This window comes from Chiloscyllium plagiosum, chromosome 11 (genome assembly GCF_004010195.1).
Source record: "Chiloscyllium plagiosum isolate BGI_BamShark_2017 chromosome 11, ASM401019v2, whole genome shotgun sequence".
Lineage (NCBI taxonomy): Eukaryota > Metazoa > Chordata > Chondrichthyes > Orectolobiformes > Hemiscylliidae > Chiloscyllium > Chiloscyllium plagiosum.
This window is the reverse complement of record NC_057720.1, coordinates 22245364-22256936: the sequence shown is the minus strand read 5'-3', so window position 1 is coordinate 22256936 and position 11573 is coordinate 22245364. Positions and strand designations below refer to the sequence as shown.

General features: G+C 39.7%; 1 protein-coding gene and 1 long non-coding RNA gene across 6 annotated transcripts in view; one reads left to right on the top strand and one right to left on the bottom strand.

The window, feature by feature from the left end:
* Positions 1-11573, top strand: part of LOC122554210 (dihydropyrimidine dehydrogenase [NADP(+)]-like) — a 735384-nt gene that overhangs the window by 556883 nt on the left and 166928 nt on the right. The window contains exons 16-18 of the mRNA XM_043698867.1: positions 951-1034; positions 9788-9908; positions 10189-10308. Of these exons, the coding sequence (XP_043554802.1) occupies positions 951-1034; positions 9788-9908; positions 10189-10308 (325 nt within the window). The remainder of the gene's footprint in view (positions 1-950; positions 1035-9787; positions 9909-10188; positions 10309-11573) is intronic.
* LOC122554211 overlaps positions 1-11573 on the bottom strand; it is a 301535-nt gene that overhangs the window by 286013 nt on the left and 3949 nt on the right. The window contains exon 3 of one of the 5 annotated variants that reach the window (XR_006312936.1): positions 10771-10857. The exons of the other annotated variants lie outside the window; for them this stretch is intronic. This is a non-coding gene — a long non-coding RNA (uncharacterized LOC122554211). Of the gene's footprint in view, positions 1-10770; positions 10858-11573 lie in introns of those variants that run through there. 5 annotated transcript variants of the gene reach the window in all.

The following is an 11573-nucleotide window of genomic DNA, read 5'->3' as shown; positions in this document are numbered from 1 at the left end:
TTGATTCTCCTGTTCCCTGGATGCTGCCTGACCTGCTGCGCTTTTCCAGCAACACATTTTCAGCTACTGTGGGATACAGTCAAGCAGAGGCCAATGAGTTTGTAAAGGATTAGGAAATGTTGGCAGGAAACCACTGCATTATCTTTGCAATTTCTTTCTGATGCTGTTTGCTGCAGCAATTTTGATATGCAAGCGATATCACAGCAGTGCAGCTGCACTGTAACCAGAATCCCAATATGGGAAAGAAATAGCTGATAGACTGGATTTGTGACATGCCCGAAACGTTGATTCTCCAGTTCCCTGGATGCTGCCTGACCTGCTGCGCTTTTCCAGCAACACATTTTCAGCTCTGATCTCCAGCATCTGCAGACCTCACTTTCTCCTGTATCCCACAGTAGCAAGGTTAACATCAGAGATATTTTGAGAGCAACAACAGAAAGACATATCAAATATTAGTACATCCTTTTTTCTCTGTGGCAGCATTTAAAGTAAATTAAATCATTGGTCTTTAAAAATTCTACTGCATGTCCAAGTGATTATTGTCATTTTAAGATTATTCTATTTGTAATCATATTTGGTATAACTCAACAATATATTTCCTTAACTGATTCACAATTGATTTTTAAAATTCATACCATTACAGATAAAGGATTTTCTAAGAAAGATGACAATCCAGTTAGATGCCAATGAATTACATGCTTTTTGACTGAATGCTGCTTAGAGGGAAAAGAATGAGTAGTCCAAGTTACAAAATCCTGAAATAGAATATAAAGTTTACACTTTATTCAACCTTCCCATCAAATCCTGGAGTATGAGACCAGCTGCCACATCTTTCAGTCTATTGGAAAGATCTAATTACTTCCAAGATCTGTTGGTGTAAGTCGGTCTGTTCAGGAAATCAATTTACATTTATAGTCTTGCAGCACTCTCAAGTTCTTCATCATTTGTAGGATGCTGGTGCCGATGCCTTGGAATTAAACCTGTCTTGCCCACATGGCATGGGAGAAAGAGGAATGGGCCTCGCCTGTGGACAGGTATATCAACTTTAATCAAATTTGCATTCTGTCAAAACACTGCTATTTTGTTCTACTTTCACCATAATTTCATTGTGAGCTCTCAGGTGTGATCCAAATCCTGTCAGGCCCTGGGATACATTATTGCAAGTCTTGTGTCCCGCTTCCTGGATTGACCTGTCTGGGAAATGAGTTGTCACCTGTCCCGTTGATATATAAGAGTTTATTGCCGTTTATTGATCTTTAAAAATACAATTCAGTGTGGACCCTTTGCTAGAGAGAAGAGACCCTTCGCACCATCTCCTAACCCCAGCATGTTGTATATGGCTGGTATGCAGAATGGTACAGATGCTTGCTGTTGTTTTTAAAAAATGAATTGCTCCTCAACGACATGAGTCTCGGAGGTCACTGACTCAGATAAGTAGCCCTAGCCTGTTGGTTAGGCTCATTTTGACATCTTTTAGATTCATTAATTTTAAATAAACAGTCTATTTATTCGAAGTAAGGCCAGAAATAGCATATCTTTGCTTCATTGTTTTAGTAATTTTGTGGTTGGTTGATGCCACTAAACAAAATAGACATGAACATCTTCGATGCATTTGCAGTTTTCAGCAAAATATTTCCAAAAATGCTTGAGAAGAGAATGAGTTAAGATTGAAAAATGTTTAATATTTAGTTTTGTCATGTGCTTCACATACAACTATTTTTATTCCTTTTTGTAAACCTAAGAGCAATTTTCATCACTAAAACTGGATAGCAAATATTTTGCCCTGTTTGATGAACCTTTGAGCTTAATTTGAATGTATTTCGATAAATGGTAACAGCAGCAATCCATTTCTTGTATTATCTGAAGGTGGAAGCTGTCAGTGACCTCCCCTAATCACATCTAATGCCATCACCTTTTTGCCCGATAATCCCATTGTATATTTATCAGCTTCCTTCAGCTCTATTCTGAGTTCTCTTACAGTGTAATGTTGAATCTTGGCATTTCAACTTCTTCCCTGCTCTTCAAATGTCACTGGAAAACTGACAAATAGCTACCTTTAAAGGTTTAAATCTTAGTCTTTCAGTGGTTTTGGCCTCACGATTTCTGCTTGAAGTAAGGTCTCATACCACCATTGCAAAAGAGACTTGCTAGTTGATTTTGTCTGCAAGAGGTGCTCATGCTGCTAATGTGCAACAGCCTGACAATAGGAGTATTCCATTTTGGTCTGAACTGACCTCTGTAATGTAGGATTGAGAGGGTGGGTGTGCCCCCTGGGGTAGCAAAGTGATACTAAGTCCACATTACATCAGATGCCTTGGTCAGACCCTTGATGTAAGAGAGTGGGCTGGCAGGAATTGGTTCCTGGAATTGGCATCTACCAAGTTTTCCTTCTCTTTTCCAAGTCTCATAAAATTAAAACTTACTTTCTGTGCTCTTCCTTGGTTGAAGCACCAGCTAAAATTGGGGATGGGAATGAGCCGTATATTCGCCTCCCTCTCTGAGCAGGGAAACAGGAGCTCTTCAGATGTCCTCAGGACCTGATTTCTGTACAACAGGTACTACCACCTGACTGAGCTGAGGATGACAGGAACAGCCACATTATCAGCAAGAAATGGGCAATACATCATTCAGCACCAGGTGGAAGACTTGAATATGGACGCCCAGATTCACTTCCTCATGCCAAATATTTCTTTTCCCCTGAAGTCTCCACCACGCCCAAGACTTTTCAAGAACATAAAGGCTACAGATATGTTAAACGATCCTTCTTTCAACCCTTGTCAGCAACTTCTGCCTCTGGGATCAATAGTATGGTTTCTCACTGTCAGCATAATTGAGAGGCTCCACACTCCTACAAAAGATTGAGCTGACTTTACTCAATATCACAAGATCAGCTGATTTGCAGATTTGTCTGACAGTTTGTACATTTATTAATGATGACTGGGGGCAGCTACTGACCATCTGAAGTACACACTGATTGTTCAATGTAGGAAGGCAGTATTGAAAGGCCTAGAATGACTCAGGAACAATTGTTGGTGGGGTTTGCAAGAGGGGATTAAAAAAAAACAAACCATCTATTTCATTACCTCCTCCCGACGTACTGCTGATTGCCATTGACTTTGTTCTGGCCAGTGATGTAGCACCTTATTCACATTGCAGGCATTTCCCATCATATTAAGGGGAATGAGTGGCCAATTGCAGTCAACTTAAGCAGCCATTGTCAGGCTATCAGTGGTCCTAATGCTAACTGATGGGTGGAGCAACTGGACAGACACTTGGCAGATGAAACCCAATGTAGAAAAATGCGAGGTAATGCATTTTGGTAGAAGTAAAATGGAGAGTCAATTCAGGCTCAATGGTACCTTGAGGGGAGTACAGGAGCAAAGGGACCTCTGGGTTTAAATGCATGATTCTCTGAAGGTGGCTAGGCAAGTTGAAACCGTTGTTAAGAGGGCTTATGGATTCTTTGGGCTTATAAATACAGGCATAGAGTATAAAAGCAAGAAGTGATACTACACTTCCATAAGTCATTGGTCAGACCACATTTGGAGTATTGTGTTCAGTTCTCAGCACATTATTTAAGATAGGGCATGAAGTCCCTTGGGAGAGTGCAAAGGAGGTTTACTAGAATGATACCTAGAATGAGAGATTTTAGATACAAGAAAAGATTTTGAACAATTTTGACAGTGTAAAGAAGGATATTCTGTTTCCACTAGTTAATATATCAATAACTAGGGAGTTACAATTTCAAGATCACTGGCAAGAGAGCTGGAAGTGAGATGAGGAGAAACCTCTTTACTCAGAGAGTTGTTAGGATTTGGAATGTGCTGATTGGGAGAGAAGATGGAGATAGATTCCAGAGGAGGATGCAAAAGGGAGCTGGATATATGTTTGAAAGTGGTGAAGTTAGAGGGCTATGGAGATAGGGCTGGAGACTGAGACTAGTTAGGGAGCTCTTTCAGAAAGCATACGGGCACAGTGGGTCAAATGGTCTCCATCTGCATTATAAAATGCTATGATTACGATTCTATAACTTGGATGAGCATGAAGAGCTCCCAGTTCAGAGATACAGAGATAATTATCTGTGTCTGCAGCAAATTCTTTACAGAGTCAGAGTGATGTTTTTCTGCAAGTGGTAACAATCTCAGACCTCTTTATGGACAACAGCTAATTCATTCACAATTAGAGAAGCATATTGGAAGTATTCATCACTGCCAGGATGTCCTGGGATTCCTGGCATTGGCACCATCTTTGACCCTCAGCCTTGCACCTACACAACTGCTGGCCAGCTGGAGTTGCATGTAGTAGCACAAACCAATGTGTCTCACAGCACATAGACAATATGTTAACACCTCTCTGCACATAAAGCTGCATGTCCCTACCCCAGTGACTATTTAAGCACCAAGACACCGCAGCTTATCCATCTTTAATCACATTCTATCTCACAACCCTGTGTAAGTCACTGATATTCTTTCCCCAATTCCCACTGTAGCCCAGTATCTTATCATTGTACGATGTGAGACCATCACATACAGAGAAGCCTTCAGTTACTGCGAAACATCGACTTTTCTCCACCAACACCAAAAGTAAACAATAGTCACCAAAATAAGAAGCTATGTAAAAGTAAAACCTACTGTGAATGCTGGAAATCTGAAACATGAGGCATGGTTGAAGCACATGCAGTACGTTTGATGCATTGGTTGCTGGCACATACTGTCGGTGTGAGATTGATGGAGCACAGTGTCCGACAGTAACGTATCCGCACCCATTACCCTGATGGCTGGTGACAAACACGAGAAACTGCCCAGTCTTGTGTCTGTGCTAAACAGCAGGCAAGGCAGAAATACTGCGAGCCTTTAAAAGGTAGCTGAGGGGGCAAAATGCAAAAATGGCGAGGAGTGTTCTGGATGCTGCGGCATTCAAGTATTCACAAAGTGAGTGAATGCTAACAGAGCAGGTGAGGAGCTCTGTGCTGTAGACTGGTCCTATTGTGAGCTGGGTGCCTGACCCTCATGTACAGTGTCCTGGCAGCAGCATTGCCATAAGCGGTCCCAGTGCGATCCACTATGCAGCATGGAGATATGCCCTGATGATGTGGAGAGGCTGGTACCTGTCCAATGCCAGCCTCTATGGATATGGGGTGTGTGTCAGCACTGCCAATGGAGTGTGACCTGAGACATTGGTGCCTAGTGTACAAGATGGAAGTCCAGAGATACAAGTAGAGAGCTGGAGTTTCCAGTATAGTGATTGTAATGAGGTCTGCCAGGCAGATCATATAGAATATGAGTTCTGCCAGGCAGATCATATAGAATATGAGTTCCCTGATTAGGGCAGTTAATCTGCTCCACCAGGGAGCCCTGGCTGACAGCTAAAAACAGGGGAGTCAGATATCCTGTTCAGTCTGAGAGCTGGCTCTAAGGGAACTGAATCAGTGTCAGGGACTTTCCACTTGGAATTAGAGGGTGATTTGGTGATGGGATACCAGCCTCTGTGGAGTTATTTCACCAGGTACCCGATCTGATTTTGACATGGGAAGTTCTCAGCACCTCGTTTTGATTCCGCAGGTGGGAGATTGGTAGAGTGCATATTAATTGGGCAATATTAAGTAATAGTAAGGGTGATAACAAGCGATAAGCTCCATTAATAGCCCTCTCACCGCTCTCCAGCAAGAATCTCATCTCAGCATTCGGGACTCAAAGTAAATATCACACACACTACACCATTTGGTTTTTAACAGCTCCCTTTAAACAGTCCTGAAGAAGGGTTACACCCAAAACATTGACTTCTCCAACTCCTGATACTGCCTGGCCTGCTGTGTTCTTCCAGCCTCCTGCCTGTCTACTGTGGATACCAGCATCTCCAGTTTTATTTTTGTCTCTAACCCTAACAACAAAGGCCTCATTTGGCTGAGAACCAACTTCCAAGATGCTGTACTAACTCAGCAGAGGCTCCCCCTTGCATGACACCAGCCAAATGAGTGAACTTCTCCATGGAATTCTTAGGGTTAATTAATATAAATATTAATTAATATTGGCTGTCCAATTGTAATACAGCACCACACTGGCGAATTTGACTTGTCCGTGGTACATTGGTCTGAAACAGGAGTACTTTAGAGATTTCTGTTGTATTTGTGGAATGATTTATGATAGATTTGCCAGAATAGCAACAAATAAAAGCACTTTAAAAAATAAGCGGTTCCTTGTATGAAGCATTTTTGAGATGTTCCAACATGAAAGGCCTGCTCTCAGTGCAAATATTATTAGGATGTATAAATATGGTAAAATGCTTGATGCCTCTTGACAGTTGATAATTACTGCCATAATTAATGACAAACTAGATCAGCTCATTTAAGAAGAAGCTACTAGATGTTTTAGTTATTTTGAAAATTGTAGGGAGAATTATCTTTGAGTTTAAGTTCTGTCAAACAGCTAATTTGCTAATAAACTGGCATTTGGAAGAAATATTCAGTACCAGCTGTTTGGTTCATTATAATTTCACCCAGCTTACCCTCTGAGTAATTCAGTTTTAACCATTATGTGTAAAGTTCAAACTTCATATGGATTTATATAAACTACATTTTAATGTATGTATAGATAGGTTTTTCCTCTAAAATATATACCTTTAGAATGTTGGGAGTGTAGCAAACAGGATTTAGCATTTAACTGAAGTTTTTCTTAAAAAAAAGTAATTTGAAATGTATAAAAATATTAGGAACATCTAGTGCCATCAATCATTGTAAATGCTGGCTTATATAATTAATATATTACTTTTATAATATTAGAATATATTATCACAAGAACTATCAGAATTTTTAAAAAGATTACTTTAGAAATGGCTGCCAAAATATTTTGAACACATCTGTTTAATTTGAATGAATGTAAATATTTAAAGCATAGTGTTTTGTTCATTCCAGTAAAGACATTTATTTCATGTGTATACAAAACAAACTGTATTATGCCTCTACTTAGAACTGATTTTTAAAAATAAAGTTTGTAGAATGTTAGTTATAATTAATGCCTGTACTTCAAAACTTTACCATTCGATAATTCAAAATTCATTTTTTTTTACCCATTAGCCATTAAAGGTAACCTAATGCAGATGATTTAATTGCTAAATCAGCTTGTGAGTTGATCTGTATAGCACATTGATTGACCTATGTAGATGCTGCTTACTGTATATGTTGGGTATTAATAAAAATGCTTCTTCAAATGTTTTTAAAGCTTTGTAAATTAACGACTGCCCAAATATTGAACTATCCTACATGTATCAAACAAAGTTTATTGAGGACTCCTACATGTGACTAAAATAGCAAGGTCTCATTGTTACATTCGATGCTAATACTTCTGCAAAGGACAGTCTAATTCATTTCTAGTACTGCTGGATAAGCAGTGCTCTAGATGAGAGATGCATCTACATCGTGCATGCATTGATCAGTTTTTGGCATATGGTTTAAGCAACTGATGCATTAAAGCACTGGGCAGATAAACCTGTTTCATTTTACATTCTGCTGCTGCATGTTGGCAAATTGAAGTTGCGCCAGTTTGTATTGAAGTGAGCTCCAAGATCAGGGGAGGAAGGGGATTTTGTTCAGGATGAAGAAAGTAATTCTCCATCATAAAAAGAACAATGTTACATTTTATGATTCAAACACAATTGGAATTAAAATCCTTACTATTAGATTTTTGGTCAAATCCAGGAAGCTGAGCATGACATTAAAAGACTACAGTCGAGAGTATGGTGTTGGAAAAACACAGCTGGTCAGGCAGCACCTGAGGAGCAGGAGAGTCGACATTTCGGGCATAAGCCCTTCATCAGGAATGACCATCAGCAACGTTGTTCCCTCGAAACCCACAAATGTAAAAGTACACGCAGTCCAAACAAGCAAATTGCCTGCTGGATAGAGGGCTTGTCCAAGCTAACTTCTCATGTCATGAATATGTCTCTCCCTGAGCTTGATGATCTTCTAGAGCTCTCTATCATGTGTGAGCTTGATGGAGAAGACTGACTTCTTTTGACTTGAAAAGGTTATTGTTTCTCTAACAGTACTGAAAGGACGAATAAAAGGCACAAACAGCAGAACATTCTACAAGGACAAAGTCAGTTGAGGCAATTGCAAAGATTACCAAGGCATCTTGCCCTTCTGCATCACTAGAAAGTTTTTGTCAGAGGCATTCTAACAAAGCTCCATCAATCTGCCAACAGGATATATCCAGAGGCACAATGTGACTTCAGAACAGTCAGACTCAGGATTAACATAATCTTCTTCCTATGACATCTTCAAACCAAGAGTAGAGCAAGGCAAACACCATCAATTCACATTTTCTAATGTGAACCTCAAAAAAAGCATTTGAATGAGCAGGATGGGCCGCTGCTACATACTAGAGGAAATCAGCTGTCCTCCTCAGACTCACAGTCTCATGTGGTCCTTCCATGATAACTTACGCAGCACCATTCAGTTCACTTGCTTTATCTATGACAGATTTGAGATCAAGAATAGAGTGAACAGTGCTGCATCTAGTTGTCTGCCCTCCTGATCTATAACTTTCCCTGCTGACAAGGCAAATATGTGCATTCATGCACAATAAGTCAAGAAAGTCCTCAAGTTATCAAGACTGGAATGTCAAGCCAAAGATGCAGCTTGTCTTGATTAGAGGACTTCTGATGCTGAAATTCTTCATTCTTTTCCAATGCAAAAAAACAGTTTTAAATTCTGATGGGTCATCTGTCCCAGCAGTGTCAAGAGAATTGTAGTCATGGATCAGATTCAATGTCACACCACTCAAAACAGGCAGCAAATTCTGGTACCTCGGAACTATAGTTATGGACAGCTTGTATTTTGACAAAATGTTCAGTATGTAAGTGGAAATGCAACCACTAATTGATGCTGACGAAAAGAAAGGCATTGGAAAACCACAAACTGACCCACAGGACCAAGATGTTTATTCCATTTAGGAGTGTCCTCAGTGTTTTTCTTTATAGCATTGCAGTCTGGGCAATCTGCAGTGAGAATAAAGCCCAATACCGTGCACTTCCAGTTTATGATACATCCTCAGTGTTACTTGGAAAGACAGAGTCACCAATTAAGCAGTCCTTTCTGGGACAAATGCGCCAAGGATGCAAGTGCAAAGAAGGCCTCACTGGCTTGGGTTGTAAATAGGCTTACCTAACTGAACAATCAGTAAGGGTGGGAATGGACACTGTTGTGTTACTACTCCAACCCGTTTCTGTCCCTTCCCATCATTGTACACAAATTGTAAATGCTCACATATGAATAAATGGCACTAGAGCAAAGATTTAGAGGGTGATTAGTGTACACGGATTTTAATCAAGTTCACTATCCAAGCATTCAAGAGACAGAAAGAAATTGGCAACAGAAGAAAGCAGATGATTTAGTGTTCTTTTTCCCTTGTCAGTAGAACAACGATGAAAGATATTATTATTTTAAAAAGGCTTTAATGTCGAAATAGATATTGCACAATAGCTGATCTGGGCCAATCAGTATTTGCTACAGTAACAAGTAGTACAATTATTGTTGTAAATTCCATTATAAATGGAGGCTGATTCTTTCAGCTTATTCTGTACACAAGAAAAATGTAATTGCATTAGATGATATTATTACGGCTCTGCTGTTTGCTGCTGTGATCTGAGGATCAAATAATGAGATGGTTACAGTGCCTTCAGTGTCACATGCAGTGCAGGCAGATTGGCAGCATTAAACTGTGCCAGTCTCTCTGCACAGCTTTATCAGATTAGTTTCTCATCTAGCTCTGTAACTGACCCATTTGAACAGGATCCAAAGCTGGTGCGAAACATCTGCCGTTGGGTACGACAAGCTGTTAAGATTCCATTCTTTGCCAAGCTGACCCCGAATGTCACAGACATTGTAAACATAGCATCGGCAGCTCAGGAAGGTAAGAGGCTGTAGCAAGGATTGAATGCACAGGCATTCAGAATGCTGCTCGGAGAATAACTGCAGTTTATCCTTTACTCATGCGGGCTTTTCGAGCTATTTTAATACTTCAATATAAAATTTTCCTTTTTTTAAAGTTTCATTGTAATGCAAGTTTCATTTGCCTGTTTGTGTTACTAACTTTGAAATGATTGTCACCTATCCATTAGTTTTTGCATGACAATCCAAGTCAAAATGTATTGATGGACTGGAATTTAATTAAGTGCTGCCTTTTCACACAGGTGGTGCAAATGGTGTTACAGCAACCAATACTGTCTCTGGGTTGATAGGAGTACTTGCAGATGGTACACCAGTGCCTGCTGTTGGTAGAGACAGGCGAACCACATATGGTGGTGTGTCTGGTAAGTATTGCCCTCATCACTGTACAGCATTTCCTCCGAGACTGAAGAGACACTGTAAGGTCCTTGTAGCAGCTTATAGTTTGATCGCTCTACCATTGTTCCAACCATTCTTACCACTGGTCAGCACAGCTAGTACTGATAACATATGGAGAAGCTTGAGTTATGGAATGCCTCTTTCTTTTGTTCATACAACACTGCAGCAAAGTGGGTGGGGAGGGTGCACTGGGAAATTGAGAAGAAAAGTGTCATGAAGTCCCTGTTACAGAAATTTGTTTGTCTTCCCTCCTTTCATATTTTTAATGCTAATATTAGAAATACAAAACAAATGCACACCTTGCTTTACTCATATATATTGTAGGCCAAAGAATCATTTGTATGTCATAATTTCTGTTATGAACTATTCTGATGTTTATTTCCAGAAGATATTATCACACGTTCTATTCATATAAATGATTACAGGCTGTGTTCCCTTGCATTATCGAGTAGAGACATGCAGAAATGGTAAACAAACAAATATCTTAGAAGATAGAAAAAATAGAGGTCTTGATGCTGAAACAGAATTGTGAAAATATAGCAGGTCAGTCAACATCTTTGTCAGAGATTTCAAAAATCCCAATGTGTCAGTTATCCATTCTTTCTTCTCCAACTGCATCTTTTATTACAGTTTTCCAATATGTGTATTAATTTTCCATACTCCTCCTCCCCTTACCATTTTCTGCAATGTATCCTTCACATAATCAATTTTGTTCTGTTTGGAGTCCATCACATTTTCCTACCTAACTAAGGCTGTGCAGAAGTTGAACCAAAATGTGTTGATTCCTCTCCTCCTTGGGATGATACTAGAATTCAAGAAACTGAGTCTTCATCGCAAATTATCCCAAAATGTCTATTAGCATCAATAAATGAGCAAAACTGTTAATTTAGTTATTTCAGTAAAGCTTATTCATCCCTCACCTTATTGCTGTAAATGGAGATGGTACATGAGTTAAAAGCTGTGATAGTACAGTGGAAGTTTGTTGTTGCCTGCCCTACACAAATCTTCAATGTTCGAGTTTGCTTGATGACAATACAGCAGACAATGGAAAATGCCAAGTACTAGCTTTGAAGTACTATAGAGCCATGGCTTGACATTTCGACAGAATAGAAGTTTATGAGATGCATTATTTTACACCTGGGAGTTCCTGCTGCATTCCAGGCAGTTTTGCATTTACTGACTGCTTCAGAATGGTTTAAATGATTTAAATCTTTGAACCACATTGTCTCTA